The sequence below is a fragment of the Mixophyes fleayi genome, chromosome 1, assembly GCF_038048845.1.
Source record: "Mixophyes fleayi isolate aMixFle1 chromosome 1, aMixFle1.hap1, whole genome shotgun sequence".
Classification (NCBI taxonomy): Eukaryota; Metazoa; Chordata; class Amphibia; order Anura; family Limnodynastidae; genus Mixophyes; species Mixophyes fleayi.
In genome coordinates, this window is record NC_134402.1 from 119,684,882 (window position 1) to 119,710,124 (window position 25,243).

Below are 25,243 nucleotides of genomic sequence, written 5' to 3' on the forward strand. Positions count from 1 at the left end.
TTCTAATACTCCAGGGTTCCTGTTCATGAGTCCCACTTGGGTTTCTAGGTGATGTAAGATGGAGCTGTGGTCCTGGATTTAAATTTTGCTTTTGTTTCTGCAAAAATATAGTTCCCTTGTTTTATTCATCAAAACAATTTTGCAAAGCCTTAAACATGCAGATATTGTTTAACAAACAATAGCTGATACATATATAGTGTTAAACGATGATAAAACTATTTTAAATAAAATTTCAAAAGAATGTTTATTTCTGTACATGTGTAATGTATATTTGATTGATCCTTTTAATACATGCTGCTTTTTTTTTTTTAAACTCTTTATTTGAAGAGGAAACAACAGGAACAGTACATACAACATTTTTGACAAGAAAAATCTTAATAATCAAGGTGTTTCCTCTGAGTTTTATACTTTTATATCGGTGGGGGGAGGGGGTAGAGAGGCACAAATATTGTCAACAAAATAGCTAATAAATAGATAGGCGCGTAAACTTGGAACAATGCTAAGAAAAGCTGGAACACACAGTTACAGTTGTTACGTGACTGAGAGGTAGCATATAGACATTACTCACCCACCGCGCACCATATTCAGCCTGGGGGGTCCAGAGGCGGCCCAGAAGCTATGTTCCAGCTGCCGGGGGAGGAGCCGTATTGGATAGGCAGCTACGGCTTTCTAGTAAGTACCACGGGGCCCACACCTTATCAAAGTTATATGATTTATCATGAAGGTAGCACGTTATACTCTCCATGCTTGCGACATGACCTATGTACGACCGTAACTCCTGCATAGAGGGAGCCCTAGGGTCTTTCCAGTGCTTTGCTATTAGGGATTTAGCGGCTGCCAGAATATGGGAGATAAGCTTGTTAGAAGGCGCGCTTTCATCGGGTATAGGGCGAGAGAGAAGGAATGACCAGAGGTCTTTACTTATCTGTTGTTCTGACACAGAGTTTGAGTGTAAGAACCATGTTCTAGTAAGGAACTATACGAGGGCAGGTCCACCATATGTGTAGCATCGTACCTCTCTGGCCACATTTCCGCCAGCAGCTCAGAGTGGCCGTAGGAAACATTCGAGACAGCTTATCGGGAGTATAGTACCACCTATAGTACACTTTGTAGGCAGTTTCCTTAATCAAAGTAGAGATTGAGCTCTTGGCAATCCCCTCCCTGACTTCCTCCCAGCATAAGTCGTCTGGGGGAGGACCCAAGTCATTTTCCCATTCCCGCTCATGTCGTCCTGGAGTATCGAAAGTATAATCTATGAGCCAATTATAGATCTGGGAGATCATCCCTTTGGTGAGAGGTGAATGTAAACACATGTACTCAAAGGAGGTCGGGGCCCGGAGAGCCTCCTGGGGGGGCAAAGACATGGCGAAGTGTCGGACCTGGAAGTACTCAAAAAAGAGCGGACGAAACGGTTCAAATTTATGATGAAGTTCTGACATAGAAGCCCAAGTTTGATTAACCACCAGGTCCGAGACCACCCGTAATCCCGCCTTTATCCAGAGTTTAAATTGCTGGGTCGAATTGCCAGGAGGGAAGTGTGGGTTGCCCCAGAGGGGGGTCAGAGGTGAAATAGGGGAGGACAATTTATATTTGACCCGGCATGAGTCCCAGAGGGATAAGCAGAATTTAAGAGATTGAAGAGAGGAGGCCGCTGGTGGTGTATCTATGTTGGCCAACCCCCAGAGTGATGCCATGGAGGGGACCCCCACATAGTGGGTCTCCAAGTCCACCCAAGCTATGGACTGGTAAGGCGCAAAAGTTACCGCCACCTGGGTCAGATGGGATGCTAAATAGTAAAATTTAATGTCAGGAAAACCCCTGCCTCCCCAAGCCCTGGGCTTCTTAAGCACTGCTATCGAAATTCTAGGGGGCTTGGCACGCCATATAAACTTTAGAAAGGAGGAATGCAGATCCCTAAACACAGAGTCGGGAACCTTCACTGGGAGAGTCTGGAAAAGATACAGAAGTTTAGGGACCAAGTTCATCTTAATAGCAATAATCCTCCCCAGCCACGATATGATATAGCTCTTCCAAGTCTCCAAATCCTGTTTGATTTTTGACAGAGGGGGGGGGGAAGTTTTCCCAATACAATCTCTCATAGGACGAGGTGATATAAACTCCAAGATATTTGATCTTATTTACCTGCCAACGTAGCGTAAAATTTGTCTGTAAGCTGGACCTAAGGGAAGGGGAAGCGTGGAGGAGCATGGCCTCTGATTTAACAAAATTAATTTTATAGCCAGACAGGAGGCCATATTCATCGATAAGTTTATATAAGGCGGGTAAAGACTCCTGAGGATTTGTCAGAGAAAGAAGTATGTCATCCGCGAAGAGAGATATCTTGAAATCCCGCGGCCCCACTGTCACACCCGAGATCAATGCCGACTGTCTGATCATCGCCGCCAGGGGTTCTATCACTAGAGCAAAGATTAAGGGCGAAAGGGGGCATCCCTGTCTCGTCCCGTTGGAGAGGAAAAGAGGGTCGGAAAGAGACCCATTAACCAGGACCCTAGCTGAGGGAGAATTATAGAGGGCAGATACCCCAGTCAGAAATTCAGCCGTGAAGCCGTACGCCTTCAGCGCTAGGGTCATAAAATCCCAAGAAATCCGATCGAACGCCTTCTCGGCATCTAGTGAGAGCATCATGGCCGGGAGGCGCCTGTGATTAATAATTTGAACAAGGTCAATCGCGCGGCGAGTATTATCCCTCGCCTGGCGACCCGGGATGAAACCCACTTGATCATGATGAATTAGACCCGGAAGGACTTCATTCAGTCGGGTAGCCAGGATCTTTGCATATAACTTAATGTCAACATTGAGAAGGGAGATGGGACGGTAGCTTGCACAGTCGCTAGGGTCTTTTCCCTCCTTATGTATAACTACAATCCGCGCCTCTAGCTACATGCTGCTTTTTTAACACAAGACGGCAACGATTTTAATATCAAGTTTTCAAATAATTTTTATTATCAATTCGGTAACGTATAGTTCTTTTAGGTGTCCTGTCTGTTGAAAAGCGTTAAACACAAATGTATATATAGTTGACAAGTTGTCTGACAGTCACTCAAGACAGGGGCACTGTTTTTTATTGCAACTTTACTGCTACTAACAAACAACACAAGACACATGCAGCTTCCCTGTCTATTTTTTTTCCTCGTTTTCGTTAAATAATAATTAATTTCCAGATAGACGTTTAGCACACTGCAGTTGGGCCAATAAAGTGTAATAAACCTAATGGGGCAAATCTGTAAATTTACTTTAGTATCACCTTTAATTTAGAATATCCATATAAATTTTGCGGTTAACAAATGCAGTGTATTGAATCATCTCAAAGCAGGGCTTGTGTTCAAACAGTCACAAAACTACTGCAGGAGAGTGAAATTTTTTTTTTTGGAAAGGAAAACTTTGTAAAAGATAAATTAGCTGTGGAGAATAAATGAAGGCAAAAATAGTACTGTTTCCATACATCAGGGCTGTCTAACTGTAGTGCGTGCTTCCCTCCATGACACATATGGCGATCCCTAACTTACTCCATAGACTCTATTGTATGACATCATTATTTTTTTTTAAGTCCTGTTTAGTTCGTGGTTTGAGATTTATAACATACGTGTGGCTCTCTTCATGTAAATACCTTACATCAGCACTGTCATGGAAGTTTAGTAGAATTGTGTCTGGTGAAAAGAACAGTGTTTTGTGTTGTTTGTATAACTGGCATTATTTACTGTAGTCTGAACAAAATAAACCTGTACATAAAATAAGATATTTCAGTGATTAGTCCCCCGATTATATTTTCCCATAGGATCCTGCTTTTCTTCCCTACACAGAGCCCATCTCTGTCCCTCAACACTATGAGGTAAATGCGGCACTCCCTTGCTATACCTTAAGTGCATCCAATAAATAAAATATCAATTCCAAGATTTCTTTTGCATAATTAATGTACATGACCTCCCTTTCATGTGTGATAGTGTTATCATGCTCCGTATGGTACATTTTTATGGAATACATTAGTCAATTAGTCTGAGATTGAGCTGAAAATTCTTGTGTATACTTTTCCTGTTTATATTTAGAAGTATTCTCTTTAAACAGTATGGGTAAGTCATATTCAGTGTCGCACATGATTATTTATACCTAGCTACTCTCACATCAATGGAATTTGCTGAAGTAAACTTTTGCTTAGCGTTTGATAATCTACTATAGTGCTGTAAATGTAGCACCACAAATGAGAGGTGGCCCCAGATTCCTCCAATCCCGTCAGTTGCCTAAACACTGAGCGATACATAATGTGCCTGTTTATTTCCCAGCAATGTTCTTTCTGATTATATATTGTTTTATTTATTTTTTATTCAAAAAGAACATTTTATTTTATTACAACTACTTCAGATATTTCAAGTATTGTTCTGCAAATAGAACCTTTGTTGTTTAACAAGTGTTCTGCTATTTATTTACAAAATTATATGTGTTTGTTTTCAAGACAAATCAGCAGTTTCTACGCACAATGAATGAGAAGCAGATAGAAATCGAACAGCTTCAAAAACAGCTAAGGTATTGCATGTCTGTCTGTATGGAAGGATGTATTATAGTTTTATTTCTATGTTGTAAAAATTGCATGCGTATAATATAGTATTATAGCAGAAAATAGCCAGGTAAAGTTAGCAGGTACAGTTTTTGTGGAGTAACACTGTCACTAATGTTATCCAAACTAGTGTTTGACAATTTTGTCATCATCAACAAGGATACATTTTTCCAGACCAGTCTTTCACAGATAATTTGTACTATAGCTATGAACTGCACAATTGCATTTTCACGGCACCTTTCTGTGTGCATAGCTTATTTTAGGTAAATGTATATTAACAGGGAAGCAAGATTGGACGTAAAAACAGCATCTATGAAAGTCGAAGAACTGGCTATAGTTAAGGGGACTCATGAAGACCAAGTTAAGAGAAAGGTAAGTCGTTCATATAGTTATTCTTCTTTGGGAACTGTTTTTTAGATTCTTTTTTTTTACACAAAAGTGTGCAGGAGAAGAAGTGAGCAGAGCTAGAGGATGCTCCAGCCAATTAGAGTGGCTACAATTATTAGCTACAGAAAGTATGTAGAGTGTAGCCAGTCTAAGTGACTACAAGTCTGCAAGCACACAGAGTAGTGATGTTACAATCTTTCAAACAAGTGCAGAAGATGTATGAACTGTTTGGTTTTATTTATCTGTTTCTAGTGCAGGTTGGACCTTTCTAATTTAACAACTGACACCTGAAATTGTTGGTAAATGTAGTACCAGGGAATGTTCCATTTCAAGAGCGATGCAGTACTGAAGAAGTATAGACTTATTCTGGATTAGGGGTTTCATAAAGTCATGCTGAAAAGATTTTTCTTATAATAGTCTCAGTTTAAAGAGATGTAACCACTGTTTGTGTTTCCATTACTTAATTTTCTTTTACTGCAAACAGAAAGCGATGTAGCTAAATATTACGTCTTTTTTTCTTTCTGTAAAATAGTTTTATTTATTTATTTTGTTTGGTTGCATTGAACTTCACGTTGAGACAATAACTGCTGTAATATTAGATCTATGAAATCTTGATCCAACGTGTGCCCCAGCTCTTATCACTTTTAAGCTGGTGGATATTTCACTCCAAGCTATAGCCCACAAGGGGGTAGCAAGAATGGAGGAGATTTGTGTATCTGTGTCTTTATGTTGCAAACCATAACTGAGACCCTGCTAATAAAAATCAATAAGTAAATGTTTTGAGCTATGAAAATGTGTATGTAATGATGCTTTGTGTAATCTCTCCAGCTCTTTATGAGCAGAAAGAGATCCAGGTGCTTTTATTCGTGTTGCAAATTGGATTATATTGAAGCCATTCTCTGCTCTGTAGGAAAAAGAGGTGTTGGCCGCCCGGGGCAAAGTAGAAGTGTCAGACAAACGGGTGCAACAGCTTCAGACTGCAGTAACGCAATTAGAAACCAGGTAATGACTGTTAAGGTGATGCTTTTGTTCTTATGATTCTAATTAATCAGTATGCTCTGTGTAAGTAGCTGACTTCCGGTGATGTCATGTATGATTTGTTATATTGTACGTCAAAAGAGTATCCACATTGTATTCTGTTGGAACTTACCCTGCTCCCACCTATACTACCTATGCTAATGCATCTTAACAACTGTGCCACTCTCGCTCCTCAGCTGTGCCCTCTTCCAATTGAATTGTAAGCTCTCATGGACGGAGCTCTCCCTACCCTTTGTTTTCGTGTTTGTAAACATTTTGTCTACCTTGTATGTAGTTTTTTGTTTTTTATTTTTATTTATTTATATTTTTTAACGTGTCTTGTTTTCCCCACTGCTCAGAGCTATGGAGCACTGTTGTGACTTACAAATCAAACGCCAGTGTGCTGCACAATACAATTGTGTTGATAAGAACATTATAGAAGGCTAACATTAAGTTTTCACATGTCATTAGCACAATGTCCTAGTGGGATCTGATACAGAGTGTAGTCATTTCAGTTATTGTGACATCACTGGCTCTGCCCTGTTTATGAATCAACCAAGTCACAGAGAAGATGTTTGCCATACTTTCTGCCACTCTGGGACTGCTTTTAGAAAAACACTTCTACCAAACGTGGCAACCTCATGCAGAAGAATGATGGAAAGCATTTTGTACTTAGTTAGTTAAATATGAACACTACAGTTATTTCATGTATATACAGTCTCTGACCCCTACTACTGTCAAACAGTGGCTTCTAAATAGTCTTGGTAACCTGTATTCCCGTATTTTATTTATAGGTTTAGTCTCTTGCTCTTTTATATCCATTAGTGTACTCTTACACCTTAAATGCATACAGTTATTTTTATTTGCATACCTTTGCTGTCAATGTAATGGGCATGGATTTAGTTACACTAATTATCTCCTATATCTGAAATTCTGTATTGTCTCTGCTTTGTAAGACAAAATGCAGTCTGTTATCCGAGTTGTGGATCTAACTCTGAGATAACTTTGTGCTATATAATGTGTGAAATGTTGTGCACATGGCATCGCTGCCATTCATGAACTACATAGACCATTTCAACTGAATAAGAGAGAAAATAGATACCTAACATTGCATAAGCTACCCAAGTTATACTTTCAGGTTCAAGAGTAAAACATTGACTTTATTTGCAATATCTAGGTCAGATTGGTCTTATAGTATCAGTTTACATCATTGCTTTGAGCTGTGTATTTGTGTTGATAAAATTTATCGCTCAATTTCATTACAAAGGTTGAGAGCATCAGTGCAAAATGTAGAACAGTTAAATGGAGAAAAAACGCGGTTGGAAAAACACATTGGGGAGCTACAGGCAAAATTTTCAGAATTGGAAGGAGAGAAGTATGTAGCTATTTCCAGAGCCCGTGAGTGTATGCAGATTTTAGAAGAAGCCAACCTTCAGAAAGACCAGGTAAACCCCCTGTCTGTACTTTTGCTGGAACTGTCATTTTGTGTTACATTATCCTACAGTTTCAACACATTTCCCTAAACTTTATTAATCCTGTCTTGGGAATGGTGCGAGGAGTAGAAGCAGAACCACACAATTTTCTTTAAGTGAGTGAGGAACACCCAGCCACAAAATGTTTTGCAATGTGGCCAGAGAACTGAATATTTTTATAGGGTCTCTCCTCCACTGACTTATTCTTATTCTTCTACCTGTGCTATTGCTTCAGAACACTTGCAATCTTCTATATATGGATAGAAGGTATTCGTAATAGTGCATTAAAAAAAAAAAGGCCATACAAATATTAGTCCATCAATTTTGCATGGGGTGCATGGTAGTTCCTTAATAAATATGCAAATTATGTTGATGTAAATGTCCACGACACTAGGTCCACACTTTCAAGCGCATGTTCATACGTGAAAACAGAAACAAATATAGTTTTTAGCTTTATTTTTAGTAAATGGTGTAATCCCAAACAACAATGTGCTGTGACTACACACAAAAACTGTGTGCTGTATTCAAACTTACACAAAAAATGTGAAGAAAACTGTGATGCAAAAAAACATCACTCAGGGCAGAAACGCCATGATAAAAACGATCTTCCTCCTAAAACAGTATTCAGGGTCTCGTATCGATCATCCAGCATAATTTCTCAGCTTAAAAAAATATGAATGGTGGACCAGTCTAACTGCATTCACTTGTAATTTCACCCACCAGTCCATACAGTGTGTTTCTGAAAAACAAGGCCACTGAACTGTCAGTCACCGTATGTCTGGTGTGTTAGAGAAAGATGAACACAAAATATACCAAAGGAAAGAGAGCGCAAAGCATAGAGTAAAATTATTAAAATAATTAATTTATTAAGCTAATATGCAAATGGCACATAAAAAGCTCCTGAACACACACATCACATATAGTATGACAAATAGTCTGGAGATAGCCTCAATACTATTCTCAGTTTGGTCCTTTTATATAGGCTTGTTGAAGATCAAATAAGGATCCAAAATGTCAGTATAGTGCAAGCAACATCCAAAATTTATTGGTAGTACAAAATGTATCCCGAAGAAAAATATGTAGAGCAAACAACGTCCAGAGAAATATATATATATATATATATATATATGGTGGAACACTTGAGACACATAATAATGTAATCGATCCTTTCCAAATGGCACCACTCAACAATATAAGATAACAAGTACTTATCTCTTCCAAGAGCCTGTAGATATCGAAATCGTAAACAGTCAGTCTCAGTGTCGCAATCCACAAAAGTATCAATTCTCCTCGTTGAAATAGTGCAATAGCTCATTGAGAGCCAAACCCTGAGGTTAATTAGGAGGACCAACACCAGACAGGTATGCAAATTAGCTGACGCGTTTCTCGGCAATGAGCCGTTTCTTCAGAGGTATTGGTTTAATAAATTGATTATTTTTATAATCTTACTCTATGCTTTGCACTTGTCACACGCCGGCCTTCTGGTACCACCACTCGAGGATCGGCGCGCCTGTCCTCATCCTAATTATACCTATCTTGCCTGCTGTCCTGTCGGCGGCACCCTGCACAGACCACCTCACCTGAGCTCCGCTGATCCGTTCCACTCTCTAGTGGTAATGACTGTGGTTCATCGTCTGCTGTCTATCCTGTGCACTGCTGATCTCTACTTACATGTTCCACTGATTGGTGGTAATTGCTGTGATCAATGCCCACTATCTATCCTGTATACACCGCTGACCTCCGCTGATCCGTTCCACTCCCTAGTGGTAATAGCTGTGGTTCATCATCTGCTGTCTATCCTGTGCACCGCTGATCTCTACTTACCTGTTCCACTCATTGGTGGTAATCACTGTGGATCAACGCCTCCTCTTCTCCAGTATACCGCTACAGACTCCTGTTCTCTACTCTTCCAAGTGTATCGCGTCTCAGCCTCTTCTCATTCTGCCTCTGGTTGCTATTTGGGATAGATATTTGGGAATCTCCCTTATCTCTCGAGCTACTTCTTTGTCCTGTCTCACTAGGAACTTCCCTAGGGGGCCGCGACTGTTCAGTCTTCATCTCAACATTCCGAAGGATCTTCGATGAGCCAGGACGAGTTATCTCCTCAGCCTCTAGTATCCTCCAGTTACACCAGGGTTCACATTTGGTGGCCCAATATGTAATTGAATTTTGGACTTTGTCCTCTGAACTTCAGTGGAGCGACGAAGCTCTGGTGGCTACCTTTTGGCAGGGCCTCTCCGACAAGATTAAGGACACTCTCTTCTCTTAAGATTTACCGGCTACCTTGGATGCCCTAATCTCATTATGTAACCGAGTGGACGTCTGATTCCGAGAAAGGTCCTCTGAGAAGGAAACTCTAAAAACGTCCGTCCTTCCGGCTCGCTCCTCGGTTTCAACTTTCTAGCCCCTCCGATGAGCCCATGCAACTGAGTCATTCTCAACTAACCCCCGAAGAAAGGGATAGGAGACTGAAGAACAAATTATGCCTTTATTGTGGGGATTGAGGACATATCTTTAAACTGTGTCCTAAATGGCCGTGAGACGCCAGACCTTAGCTTGCTCAGGATAGGTGAGGCTAAGGGCTTTTAACCACTCTCCGTATTTTTCTTTTGACCAAGTTTGCTCCTTTCCCGTCGCCTTACATTGGCCTTCTGAAACTGACCATACTACTGTTCTGTTGGATTCGGGTGCTGCCGGAAATTTAATTTCTTTACTCCTAGTGAAGCAATTGGCTCTCCCTACTTTTCCTCTGGAGAAACCTATCATTATTACTGGCATTGATGGAGTTCGCCTCACCAACGCTCTTATTCACAACTGTACGGAACTACTCTCCTTTCAAGTAGGAGCACTACATTGGGAGAAAATCTCTTTTCTCGTCCTTCCTCTTACCACCATTCCTCTTATCTTAGGTTTACCCTTCACCTCCACTCGCCCCAATTGGACTGGCCTTTCTCTCAGATTCTAGCTTGGAGTAAAGCCTGCTCAGGAAGATGTCTCACACAGGTCAAACCTTTGAGGACTCTTGGCCTCATCAGACTCCTGTATTTCCGTTCTCCCTTCTCAGTACTCCGCCTTTGCAATAAATCCTATGCTGAGCGTTTACCTCCTCACCGACCTTGGGATTGCCCCATCAAGTTAATTCATGGTAAAGTTCCACCTAGTGGACGTGTCTATCCTCTCTCCTTGCCGGAGATTGAGGCTACCGCTAACTATATCAAGGAAAATTTACAACGAGAATTCATTAAACCTTCTACCTCTCCAGCAGGAGCTGGTTTCTTCTTTGTAAAGAAAAAGGATGGAACTTTACGGCCCTGAATTGACTACAGGAGTCTGAATGCCATCACTATTAAAAACCATTACCCCATTCCGCTGATCACCAAACTATTCGATCGCATTAAAGGAGCAAAAAATGTTTGCAGCTAGGCCTCCGAGGGGGCATACAACCTCATCAGAATACGAGCTGGAGATGAGTGGAAGACAGCGTTTAACACGCAAGATGGCCATTATGAATATCTAGTCATGCCCTTCGGCCTATGCAATGCTCCTGCCGTCTTCCAGAGTTATGTTAATGAAATTTTTCTTGATCTCCTGTATTTTTCCGTGGTAGTATATCTTGATGCTTTTTTAATCTTCTCTAAGGATCTCCAGTCTAATCGTTTTCATCTTGCTTCTTTCTCGAGTTTGAAAAAATCATCTTTATTGTAAGCTGAAAAAATTCTCCTTTTGAAGCTGCTGAACTACCGTTTCTAGGTTACATTGGTTCTGGTCTCCAGATGGACCCTGAGAAGGTTCGGGCTATTTTGGAATGGCTTCGCCCCAATACTCAAGACTATCCAGCGATTCCTCGGCTTCATCAACTACTATAGATGTTTCATTTTGGGGTACTCCAACATCGTTGCCCTTTTAGTAGCGCTCACCAGAAAAGGAGCCGACACTCAGCATTGGTCTCCAGAGGCTGTCGAGTCGTTTTCATTTCTCAAAAAAGCTTTTTTCTCTGCTCCTGTTCTGAAACAGCCCGTTTTATCCCTCCCCATTTTTTCTCGAAGTCGATGCCTCTAGTATTGGGGTAAGAGCTGTCCTTTCTCAAAGATCCAGTCAAGGGAAACTTCACCCCTGCGCCTTTTTGTTCCTGTAAATTTCTATCAGCTGAGAGGAATCATTCCATTGGCAACAAGGAGCTACTAGCCATTAAACTAGCCTTGAGCGAATGGTGTTATCTTCTGGAAAGGGCCCGACACATCGTCACAGTTTTTACGGATCATAAAAATCTCCTTTATCTCCATTCCGCTCAGTGTTTAAATCCTCGTTAAGATCGCTGGTCGCTCTTCTTTTCACGTTTCAATCTTCGTGTTACCTTCAAGCCTGGTCAGAAGAATAAGAAAGCTGATGCGCTATCCCGAGCCTTTGAGAACTCTGAACCCGAGAATTTTCTTACGCGTCCCATTCTGGATCCAAAACGTGTCAATCCTGTCAAATTATTCACTCCCCCCACTCCTTCCCCTGGGAAAACATTTGTTCCCCCCCCTACCTTTTGGAAGAGACGTTTGATCTGGTTCCATGCCACACGTTTTGCTGAACACCTGGGAGCCCAGAAGACAGAGTTAATCTCCTGCCGGTATTGGTGGCCCAAGTACCAGTCTGAAGTTAAGGAATTTGTAGCCACATGCGCAGTTTGTGATCAACGCGAATCCCCTAGCCAACCTCCATTGTGTCTTCAGCCTCTCCCGTTGCCCACTAAGCCGTGGACCCATATTTCAATGTACTTCATCACAGATGTACCTGCAAAAAATGTAATACCATCTAGGTTATTGTGCACCGTTTTTTTTCCAAAATGGCGCACTTTGTTCCCTTGATTGGGTTGCCTTCCTCTGCGGTTTTGGCTCAACACTTTGTGAAAGAGATTTTCCGCCTCCTTGGCTGCCCTTTGGAGATTGTCTCGGATCGCGGAGTCCAATTCGTGTCTAAGTTTTGGAGATCTCTATGTCACCTTCTGGGTATTTGTCTAAAATTCTCCTCGTCTTATCATCCTCAGCAAACAGAGAGGGTCAATTAGGATCTGGAGACGTTCTTCAGGCTTTTCTCCTTGGCTAACCAAGATAATTGGGTTGATATGTTACCATGGGCCGAATTCATGCACAATAATGGCTTTTATGAGTCCATCTCAGTGACCCCATTTTCTATTGTCTATGGTGTACATCCCCGAATTCCAGAATTTTCGTCTCTACCGTCTATCCAGGTTCCTGCAGTTAATTCCTTATGGAAGGATTTTCTCTCCACATGGGTACAAGTTCGGAGGGCCCTGAAGAAATCCTCTACCCTTTTTATAAATTATTTACGGATAGGAAGCACAGAGCCGTTCCTCCCCTGAGGGTTGGTGACAGGGTGTGACTTTCTACCAAGTATATCCGTCTCGGGGTACCTTGTATGAAATTTGCTTCCCCGATACATCGGTTCCCTTCAAGATTTCTCGAGTCATGTCTCATGTTTGCTTTAAGCTCCAGCTTCCCTCAGCTCTTCGGATTACTAATGCCTTCCACATTTCACTGTTTAAAACCTCTGGTCATTAATCGTTTTTCCTCTCCCGTTGCTTCCTCTCCTCATCCTGAGCTTCAACAATCTGAGGAATTGGAGATCAGGCAGATCCTGGACTCCAAGTACTCTAGAGGGGGAGTAAAATACATTGTGGATTGGAAGGCCTTTGGCCCCGAGGAACGTTCATGGGTGCGGTCATCTGATGTCAATGCATATCTTCTATTAAAGAAGTTCCATGCCAAATTCCCCAGGAAACATGGTCCTAGGTGTGTGGTGACCACGTTATAAAGGAGGCGGTACTGTCACACGCCGGCCTTCTGGGACCACCACTCGAGGATCGGCGCGCCTGTCCTGATCCTTATTCTCCCCATCTTGCCTGCTGTCCTGTCGGCAGCTGCCTGCACAGACCACCTTACCTGTTTTACCTGCCCTGTCTTTTCATTGGTTGGCACTCCTTTATAAGGCTCTTCCCCTCACGTCTCATTGCTGGTTCTTCGTCTCTACACCTGGCCTGGAAGTAGCTCCCTTATCGTCGCTGTGATCAACGCCCGCTATCTATCCTGCATGCACCGCTGACCTCCACTGATCCCTTCCACTCCCTAGTGGTAATAGCTGTGGTTCATCATCTGCTGTCTATCCTGTGCACCGCTGATCTCTGTTTACCTGTTCCAATTGTTAGTGGTAATCGCTGTGGATCATCGCCTCTGCTTCTCCAGTATACCGCTACAGTCTCCTGTTCTCTACACTTCCAAGTGTCTCATCTCTCAGCCTCTTCTCATTCTACCTCTGGTAGCTATTTGGAAATCTCCCTCATCTCTCGAGCTACTTCTCTGTCCTGTCTCACTGGGAACCGCGACCTGCAGGGTGGAAGCCGCACAGTCCAAATTCCCTTGCGGGGATCCCTGGTGAAAACCTTCCGCTCTGTCAGATTCCCTGCCTCTAGGTGGAGTCAAGTCAATCCCAGCCGAGACAGCAGGATCTCGCTCATCCTCCTGGATACCTGACAGCGCTCTCTTTCCTTTAGTATATTATGATTATATTTCTGTCAGATCCAGTTCCTGTCTATAGAGAGCTGCAGCACAGTGTTAGTGAACAAGGGTCTGCCAGTGCCTTACATTATTGTTTGTTAGAGAGCATGCTGGACATTCCTAGTGAAGTGTATCTGTTTCCATGCATATTATTCAGCTCAACAATACATAGCTATATAAAAATGTTTTTATATGTATATTATGTAGCCATGTTTTGTGTATGTTACATAAATTATATATGTGCGTGTGTGTATATATGTATTCTATAACATTGATCTAACCTCTTTCCTACCATAGCAAATCTTTTGTGTCGAACATAGGTTAATGGACAATTTCTTTTTTAAAAGCATTTCATAACAAAGGAATTATGAATTAAATAGACAAACCTGAATATATATTACCAACTCAATAGATATAATTACTAGACTTGTTTTGTTAATCTATCTCATGTAGATGTAGGGTCATTTTGTTTATGCTTTAACTGATGCCTGCTGACACACAGTAAAGCACAGGTAAAGCTTTAAGTAATGCTTCTTAAGGACTACATGCCTTGTATTTCACCAATGCAGTGAGATATATGAATGATGTATTTGCCCAAGTTCATTTTGCGAGAAGAGCTCTAAGTAGCCTCGGTTCTCCGGCAAGAAAACACTCATTCAAAGGAAGAAATATCCTCTTTCAAACAAGAAGTATAGCTGGCAACATTTGAAAACAAATGAAATTCCACTGTCAGTCTGGTGCATCTTTAGAAATCTTAATTTCTACAAGATAAAGATATTGCATCCAGTATGCGGAAAGGCAGTGTGCATTAGAAAACAGTTACAAACCCCTTCGGATTAACTGCCTGGGTGATCTCAAGAGGATTTAAAAAGAATAACCTTGTCCGGTTGATTCAAGCTATAGTTGGTTCTATATGTACAGGTATTTATGAGAAACCCAAAATGAACAGATAATAGCGAGTTGGAATATGTGATAGTGTTTTTTTAATGTAAAAAAGAAATCTGCCATTATCCATATTTCAAATGATATCTCATTTCCACAGTATACACCTACTCTATAAGCTATTAATAATCTTACCCTGCCCTAGTGTAAAAAGAACCCTGATCTGATCTGCTATGTAAAAAGATCTTCCAGCATTGCAGGTGGGGCCTAACATAAAACTCCTGTAAGTAATTGCTGTGTACTGCACAATAAAACTGTTCAGGCTTATTAAAAATAACACATTTTAGTGTGCAAGCTCCCCCCTTTTTTGATGCATTGCATTTGTCTAGTTTCCTTGTCATCACCTTTTATCTATACCATTTGCAGGCACTTCTTAGAGAAAAGCAAAAGGGAGAAGAGATTGAAAAGATGACGCAGGCAATAGCTAAGATAATTCAAGAAGCTGCTACGAGGACACGAAAAGAGGTAAAGATGCCTACACCCACATTCTTGACTTCAAATGCAGGCTTAAGTGTTAAATATGAGTTTTCATTGAACAATAATAAGGTTTTGACCTCATGCATACTTCTGGCAGATACTGAAATCTTCCATCCAACTCATCTGTGGTCAGCATGTTTCTTCCTTCTTAGAATACTGTTTCTACTGTTAATTGCAGTTTTAGATGTCTTTTTTTACATCACATTAAGATTCCTAGCTCTAGGACCTTATTCCATTTGCTTTTTTATACTATAATTTGATCAACATCCTGAGTGGCATGGTGTCCTAAAAATCTACTACCATCTTTATGTATAGGTTCATGTTTCAGAAAACGTTATTTATTTATTAAGTGCTGACGCGTTTTGATGAGAAGACTTGAGTGCAGGATTAAGATTACTCTGTTTTAAACTGACATACCTAAACCCTCTAAAATAAATGACTTAGAATTATTTTATTTTTATTGCTGCTTTAGCATAGATTAAGTTCTCCATCTTGGCAAATGTAGATTGTACATGATGAATTGCACAGAAACCACCCCATTTGTCTTCAGTTGGGGGCTACACTTAAACTAAACATGTTATTAAATTACTTAATTGAACATTAATAAGAAAGTGTTTTGTAAACCCTCAGTTTAGAGTGCGATATGTATATGTTTGGCTACATTATATTTCTCTAAAAATGTGACCCTTTTAAATTGTTTTTCACACCACCAAGTAATAAACTGAACAGAAAAAGATATTAACAGAGCCGCAATACGGAGGTAATCTTGCTAGTAGACCATGAGCTTGGCTTGTAAAGGGTCATTTATAGCAGCAGTACCTTATACCGCTAATAAAACAGATTTACCTGATTTCCCTGGAGATGGGAACTTTGCAAGTTTGCAGATTCTAATGTCTGCATCTAACCCATTAAGCATTACACTTACAAAGTATTTAAAATATACACCTGGCAATGGTGCAGAAAGTCCATCTAGTTGTGGTGCTGGGCAAGTATCTTCAAAATGATCCAAATTTGCTAAAGCATTGGCATGAGACATCTGTAGTGGGTTCCAGCAGTTGTAAAAGTAACACAATCAACACTTCTAAAGCATTGTGATATTTAGCCAACTGGATGCCTCATATCTTTATATTCCAGGTACTTTTTATGTTACTGACTTTCTATGCAGATGCAGTTTTTAGTCTGAAAGTTCAAACATTAAAACTGGGTAATGTTCTGTTTTTTGGTCATGTTGTATTGGACACATGTCTATGAGTATGGCTTATCCCCTTTCTCATCCAAAGCCGCAGCTAGAGAATTTCAAATGGCTAATATTAAAGGATTTTTCTTCCTTTTGGTAAAATTTGCAAAATAAATGAAAATGCGTCCTATGAGTCTTTTATGGCTCAGATCAAGGGCTAGCAAATACTTACTCCAATAAACAAGTAACTCCACTGGTTTTAACCATTCTTTACTATTTTCAATTTAACTGCTACAACTGCTGCACAACCTGTGGAGCAGTAACCTCAGATTCGTTTTTTGGGGTCCCCTGTTAGATGTGCAATATGTTTGATTGAGAACAGCCTTTTTTGGAGTCCTGAAACAAAGGAACACTGACACGTGGTCCCACGAGCACCACTGTACTACACTGCTGCTATGTTACTGATATATAAAACTGTCCTTTTTAAAGAGCAAGTTAAGCTTCTTTTGGACATTAATACATATGAAAGCTTCTGAGCAAAATAACATACAACAGCATATAACTGATGGATTTATTATTGATTAGTCTGTACAGCGGTGCTGGAACTATTTAGCTTTAAGTGTATGTGTGTAGGACCCCAAAAGAGGTAGTCAATAATATGTATTGCATAGCTAACTATCAGGGGACCCCATGAATATATTTTGGAACCCTTTGTGTAGTCCCAGCCAACAGGTTTTTGCTTTAGAGGAAGCCAACATTTTCTTAATAGCTTAGGAGGGTGATTTTATTGTATCGCATCAACCGCTCACACGTGTGTTACTAGCTCCTCAAGTAACAATAACAGTGTCTTATAGCTGTGGGCTTGATTAGATCTGTTGGTGATGAGGATCAAAAGACTAAAGCTGGGTACACACTACAGAGAAGTAAACGATTAACGATATACCAACAACAGAATAAATTAGAAAAATCCCGATCAACATACCGATTGACGTGTACACACTATACACGATAATCATCAGATCTCTGCTCTTCATCTGTCAAAATTATCGGCTGCAAGATAGTCCATAAAAGGCAAGTGACAGCTTAGGTCTTAATTCATTGAGAGATGTTCAGCGGAGCCCGGCAATTGTATTGGGCAGCCTGTCTTCACACATCACTGTGTTAAGTGCCGAACTGTAAACAGGCCGTAAATTCTGTGTGACCGCTTTATCTCCGGCAGCTGAAGTTCAACCCCAGGAACGGAGGGACGCTGCTCTAATCTTCTCATGCTGCACTAATCTTATCCGTTCCAGCCAGCACACAGAGGTTTAAGACTACATGTGCAGGGTGAGAGAGGGGGGAACAGCCTGTACCATCCATATCCGTCTCTTCTATAAAGAAAAACAGCCGCAGACAGTTGACAGAGACCGTGGATCATGACAAGATCATCAGCAGGCAGACTGAGACCTGTCACTCTGAGATACATTATTGGCTGATAGTCAGGTGAATTCATACACACTGCGGGATTGGAAGGTGATTGGTCGGCAAAAATTAAACAGTACGACCAACCAAACGACACGATGATCGGCACTTTGGGGCGACTTTAGATTATTGTATAAGTATACACACTACACGATATCTGATCAAACAGTCGGATGTCGGCTGATTTGTCCAATTATTGGACGAAAAACCTGTAGTGTGTACCCAGCATTACACTTTTATACATAATCTGACACTCCAATGCAGCTCTGCAGAACAGTGTAAGACTGAACAATGTATAAATGCTTTGTTTATGGGAAGACTGAACATTTTTGGGATTTAGTTGCCTGTTTACCTAAAACAAAAAAATGTTCAAATATGAACATGGTGGTAAGATAGTTCAGTTCCTCTTAGTGGATATACAAGTGGATAAATAACATTTTATTGAGTTTGAGTCTATTTATGCTGACAAAATATAGAAATTTTTGGTGGCTGGTCCACATTTTACAAAATCATAGCAACATACTAAGGCAACTTGTTTGGTCCATGATTAGTTTGCTGGTCTTCCATTACACCTGGCTCCCACTGTATTCATTCAGGAACGATAAGATGTCTGAGACTGTCTGATTTGCTAGTGTCATACTTGACTGATATTTACTTTAGCGCTGACAATGCAGGGATTCTCCTGGTGTTCACATATTTAGGTATTCTGTATTCTTATTTGCACATCAGCTAATCATTGTGGAATATTTAGTTCCTTGTCCAGTGAAATAAATATAAACACAACACAATCCATTAGTGACGCTTCTCCAAAAAGTCTAAGGTTCTAGCAAGCAGTGTTAGTTGGCTCTAAAAACCTAAAAATGACCTGTCAGCATAAAAAAGAAAATCGTAGTAAAAATGAAAATAAAAAAACTAATACAATTATAATATATGAATGATAGTTTTATTAAATCTTTGTATTCCATAAAGTTTTTATGAATCTAATACTTAATTAAATACTAAACTTAACAAGGTACGGTAACATTTTGATGTTTGTGTTTTAATCAGCTGTTAACTACACTAAATAATTGCCTCTGATAAATTCACACTAGTAGTTGAGAAATGTGCCAGACTGGGTTTTTGTACAGCAAGATTGCCTATCACAGCGACCTCTATACAAGCTATTATTATTTTCAGTCAGGGCTTTTTCCAGAGAAACAAGTACAGCAGGACTAGGGAGATTATTTGTCTCACCTCAACTTTTCCAACTGCACTTTAGGTTTCGATTTTTTCATTGAGGTGGGACCTATTTTGTTTCTTTAGAATATTCCTAGTTGGATCAGCGCAGCAATACAGTTCTGTAAAGTGACAGTGCCATCATCCTGTTGAAGTCATTTGAGGCATATCTATTGTTTCTAAGGATGTGAGACGCTTTGTATTGGCAGGTGCAATTTCATGATTACTAATTGTAGTCTCTTACTTGGCTGACTATATTTCAACACATTTCAACATATTCACATTGCATGCTACTTTCTTAATATTAATACTGGTAAATGTGATTCATGCTACTTATCATGATTGTTTTCTAGAATGAATGGAAAGTTTGATTGATAGATAGATATATATATAGATATATATATATATATATATATATATACATACACACACATATTCCGACACACCGTGAATTTAATTGCAGTGTTCACTTATGTTGATAGTCAATGGTAGGATAACCTAGCATAATAGAAACTTGCAGTATTTCAAAAATTGTGAAGAAAGGTTCTCTGTAAATTACAAAATGTCAAAATTTCTATCACACTGAAAAGGCTATGCAGAAATAATGAATTTATACTTTGAAAACTTTCCACTCTACAGTTGGCTTCCAAGATCTGAATACTTTAAGTTTCCTCTTTGCATGATGTGTTTGTGTGTGTGTGTGTGTGTGTGTGTGTGTGTGTGTGTGTGTGTGTGTGTGTGTGTGTGTGTGTGTGTGTGTAAATGTTTATCATTTTTATTTTCAGGTAGAAAATGTCAAAAAACTTTGTAATGTGCAGATTTCACGTTTGACAGACGACCTCTCAGCGCTGCAAATGGTAAGTGGTCTTCTACTGATTGTGATGATCTTTTTTCAATGTATGTATTCATTAAATGTATACATTCATTGTTAAGTGAGAACACTTAGGCACAACTATTTAGTTGCCTTATATTGAAGCCTTTTTACTAAATATTTACATGAGAATATAAATGTTTTGTAAGTCTGTGTCTAGCAATAATGCTGAATTTTATCATGTTGTATAGTTGGTGCATTTGTATAGAATTGCATCGCAGATACAACTAAATGTCCTGAAATTGCAAAATTCTTATTTAAATTAATTGTGATTCACAGTACATAATGTTTGTCTTAATGATCCTGTCCGGCACTATCAATGCAAGCTAAATAATTCTATAGTCAGTGTAACTCCTTGATTATTCAGTACCATTTAGTGCTCATTACATGCAAATAGTAGCATTTAACACTTAAGAGATAATTTGAGAATTGACTAAATTCTGAGGATTACAGTGTTTTTTTTGTTTTTTTTTATTTAGTATAGTGTGAATACAGTTAGGCGATTTAGACTACAGCAAGATGATTTTAATTATGCTGCTTCTAAAGAATCTATTTACTTGGGATAGAAAAGACCCCTAAAAATACATACAAAAGTATTATTTCTGCTTCCCTCCTGGTTGCTATTACATATATACTGTGCATAGTTTTATTTAAATATTGAGTTAATGCATAGTAAGAATACAGAGTTAATACAATTTGTTATATGTTATTTATGCAAAGGAGGAATTCAGAGTAATCCTGTATTACAACCTAACAGCTCTATTTACTCAAGAAATAATGTAATTGGTTTTCGCACTGGATATCCAAAGATTGGGAAACTTCGACACTTCCCTGCTGTGATCTTTCTTATTATTATGGATTAATCTTTTTGAAACCTTTTCATATTCTCTTTATATATAATGTGTACAGTGCCAGGAAAAAAACACTATTTATATTCAAAACATGATTAGGTTTTAATCAGAGCCTCATAAGAGAGGTTAACACTGTTGTATAAATAGCTCTTGCAGAAAAGTGCCCGGATACCTTGACAAAGTGGCCTCGAGCCACAGGATAGCGGTTGGTCCTATTTCTTTATTTTTATGGTGCAAGCGTACTCCACTGCCTTTCACAATTGGGAACAAACATAATAATAAAAATTTAAAACAAATAAAGAAGTAAGAGATTCCTTCTCTCAGGCTTACACTCTGTAGAGTTGCATGTGACCATTGCCGTATTATCTTTATAAAGCCGCGTTGGACTGCTAAACAGCAGTTAGAGTTCCAAATAATCTTTAATGTCCACCAAGCATATGTCATACTTTTTGCGTTCCACTTCTTTTGTCCTCTACAAAGTAAGTCCATATATAAAAGAATAGAGAGGAGTAGAAGAGTACGGGGAGTGTACACACAGACATTAATATCGCATTTTCAACGCACATTGTTAAAGCCTGGCAAACACCTCAATACAAGTAGTCCTAAAAAAATAAACAAATGGACCTGCATTTGCCTTGCTTTGTATTCTATGTTGCCTGGGGTGTTCACACGTATTAGCGCTTGGTACAATATAATGGAAGAACTAACTAGTTTCATTGTACACTATGCTGCAGGGAAGCTTTGAGAACACACTTTAAATGCTCTGTTAACAGCAAGGACAAAATAAAAGGTTCTGACTTCCCTTTTAACAGGCGTCATTATTCAGTGCCCATGTTTACACGCCTCTGGGTCAGCATCTGTTTTCATTAGAATTATGATTTATTTTTTTTTCGAAATGTTTTTTATTCTATTTTAATGTGTTCCAGAAAATCTCAAGTACTACACAGCCTTAAACTGTTGACCCTGCTCTTTTCCAGTCCGCTGTTGAAGCTCTGTGATGGGGACTGTTCCCTTTGTTTATATACTTAATGTGCACATTTAGCACGTGAGGCATTGTCTAACTAACCTACCTGTCATCATTATGTGGTGTACAAAGAAGTGTCAATCAGTCATTGCAAACGTCAAATGCCTGAGCCGATCATCTATCACATGAGCAGCTTGTGTTTGCCTTATGTTTCACGTACAACACACGTCAACCTTTTCTGCTACAGTCACTACTGGTTAATTATGAGCATTAATCTTTGACTGGATGGCACCTCATAGTTATTAAAGTGTGTGTGTGTGTGTGTGTGTGTGTGTGTGTGTGTGTGTGTGTGTGTGTAGCAACTTAGTAGAAAAGCTGTAATGGAAACCAGGAAAGTAGGGATTGATTGGTAACCAGTATACTTAGCTACTCTCATTATGCATTTGCTGCTCCTTCTTATACAGATTGGTAAGTCTAAAGGGTAGGCATATCGCTGTTTATTACCAGAGATGTTACATTTGTTTGAGTATCTGTGAAACTTCAGTAATATTCCTCTTATGATTATGTTGCATAGACAACAAATCGTCTATTCATTTGTCTAATGAATTTTTAAGCCAAATATATTTTCAGTATAGCATTCATAATGTATATTAATAGTGCTTGAAATTGTGTAATGTACTGTTTAATGATTGTGCACACAAATCTACTGAGGTTCTGGACCATAAAAGTATACTAACAAGGTCTCCTGGGTTGAAAGGGGCACAGCCCTTATGGAAGTACAGTCACCATACGGTAAACTAGTCACTGACTTGCGTGTCTTTTTGGTCTGCAAAGGAATGTGGAGAGAAGCAAAGTCTTATTGAACGTGCCTTAAGAGAAAAGCGAGCAGCAGAGGAAGAGCTGGAAAAGGTAAGGAATGGCACTAGAAAAATGAAGTATCTGTCTTCTATAGTGTAATCATGTGTACTTGTATGTTTAGCACTGTACTACCAAATCCAGTAGTTGGTCTTGTTCATAGTTTAGCAGTCTCTCAGTTTGCTCACTGTTATTTATATAATCTTGCTGTGTCTACATTGACCTCATCATAATGGATTGTTAGAGTCGCTAAACAACATTATCTGAAGCAAAACAGTTGCCATTGTTCATAGACTGTAACATTAGTTTTAACCATTTTAAGTCCCATTTAGCATTATAGCTCACATTGATTTATTTATATATTTTGATTTTCCTATTTTTATGCTGTGCAGCTTTGCTGTTTGTGAAATACAATCTCCCCTGCACCATCTGTTTATTTATGCTCAGCATATGCTGTTGCGTCTTTTGATTTCTGACCCTTATCCGGCAAATACGTTTCAATCCTTCTTGGTGATCTAGTGTCAACATCTTGTTGCAGGTGTATCGAGAAGGCCGGGTGAATGAGAGAGATTATAGGAAGCAGGAGGAACTACAGCAGAGATGTCTGATTGCAGAACGCAGTAAAGATGACCTCAAGATAAGTCTGAGTGCAGTGCAAAAGAAAATGAAACAATTGGAACTAAAGTGAGCAAACCCTTTTAACCATCAATTACAGCAGGAAAAAGTCAAGCACTGTTAAATCTTTGTTAGATGACTAAGTAGATTAAAATCCTATGGGGAACTGTACATCATTATGAGATAAAGCCACATCACGTTGGCTATTTAGTCTATTGTGTCTGCAAAGTTGCAGCTGTACATCCAGTGATTTTGTTACTACCAATATACTTTTTTAATTTATCGGATGTTTGCTGTTAGACGTACAGTTGTCTTTTGATTGGCACATATCTATGTTAATTAGTCTATTTTTAAAATACGCTTTTTGAAATATTGCAAAAAAGAAAAGTCTTACTGGGAAAAAATATATATTGTATTCTGCGCAGCTGGCCATTCTCAAGTACCAAACTTAAATATACACAGAGGGAAACTCATCACAGATCACGCTCCTTTGTGGCACTGAATCTATGTATGATCCAAGCAGTGCAGGGGTGACTGAGGGGCAGGGATTAATTCCTGGGTTATTAATAGTGAATGATGCAGTTAATGATGGGATGGGAAGGTTAATGAGAGAGAGTTAATAATTATGCACAATGGAGAAGGTAGTGATGATTGATGCAGGGGTTAATGATGGAGGATTTGGGTCAGTAATGATGCAGGAAGGATGAAGATGGAAGGTGTGACAGGATGGAACCGCCTATGCCACCCTGTCTGTTGATGCTGGGAACTGGTTGGGCTTACTTTGCCACCGTTTCCTTTCGTTATTCCGAATGTGCCCTCTTTCCGCAGCAGGAGGGGCTTTCAAATGCTGCCATCACTGGACTCCTTACCAGCCAGTACCGGGTTTCTTCTGGGTAACTGACGCTGCGAGTGTACCCTGTTACTGGCGTACCTTGGCTGGTACTCCTGACTTCTTCTTACTATGGATCAGGGGTTCTGTGGATGGATCCCCCATGACCTATCACACTGACCAGAGCTGCAGGGTAGCAGGCAGAGCGGTGGTACCTGAAAAGCTGGGTCCAACCTCAGAGGCAGCCGGAGAACAGATTAGATTAAGGGTCTAATCTGCAGGTCACATGAATACAGCAATATTGAAGATGTTTTCAAGCAGGTCTTTGAAGCAAGTGATGTTTATTTGCTCTCGCACTGGTTGAAGGTACCAGTGATCAGGTCAGATGAAACAAGAAGAACATTTTAGTGTGCAAGACAGTGCTTTTATACTGATTTGGACACAGGCAACTGTTAGAATCAGGATGCAATGTGTTGACACAAACATGGATTTACATGCATTGCAAAGTCAACAATATTTACACTTATCTATGAAATTCTAGAGATGCTGTGATGTCCTGCATCTGCTTTTCAGATGCAAAGAATCTAGGAGCCAGTCTTAAAAGTTCCTTCATTCAATGTTGGACATTCGCACACCAAAAGATCTAATTAGCATGGTGCCCCTCTTCAGACAGTCCAGAATACACATTCCCAAAGAAAGGTACAAACATCAGACAAGCCACTACCCCACATCACAACACACAAAAGACTTCCATCCACAAAGGCTTATTGTATCAGATATATACTGTTAAAGGACCTGTGGTAGCACCTCACATGTGCACGCTATCCTTTAATTATATTCTTAGATACACTCGCTATAAAACTCGCACTTTTATGCACTTTTCCTTACACAGTGTTGCCTTACTCAGTCTTTTGACCACACTAAATAACACAAGTTTTACAGAACTATTTATCCAATATTCACTGTATCTCAGCAGTACT

General features: G+C 39.7%; 1 protein-coding gene across 1 annotated transcript in view; it reads left to right on the forward strand.

Annotated features, from left to right (window-relative positions):
* SCLT1 (sodium channel and clathrin linker 1) overlaps positions 1-25,243 on the forward strand; it is a 94,188-nt gene that overhangs the window by 37,495 nt on the left and 31,450 nt on the right. The window contains exons 10-18 of the mRNA XM_075199888.1: positions 3,797-3,850; positions 4,469-4,539; positions 4,852-4,942; positions 5,868-5,959; positions 7,242-7,419; positions 15,315-15,413; positions 20,064-20,135; positions 22,799-22,873; positions 23,358-23,503. Of these exons, the coding sequence (XP_075055989.1) occupies positions 3,797-3,850; positions 4,469-4,539; positions 4,852-4,942; positions 5,868-5,959; positions 7,242-7,419; positions 15,315-15,413; positions 20,064-20,135; positions 22,799-22,873; positions 23,358-23,503 (878 nt within the window). The remainder of the gene's footprint in view (positions 1-3,796; positions 3,851-4,468; positions 4,540-4,851; positions 4,943-5,867; positions 5,960-7,241; positions 7,420-15,314; positions 15,414-20,063; positions 20,136-22,798; positions 22,874-23,357; positions 23,504-25,243) is intronic.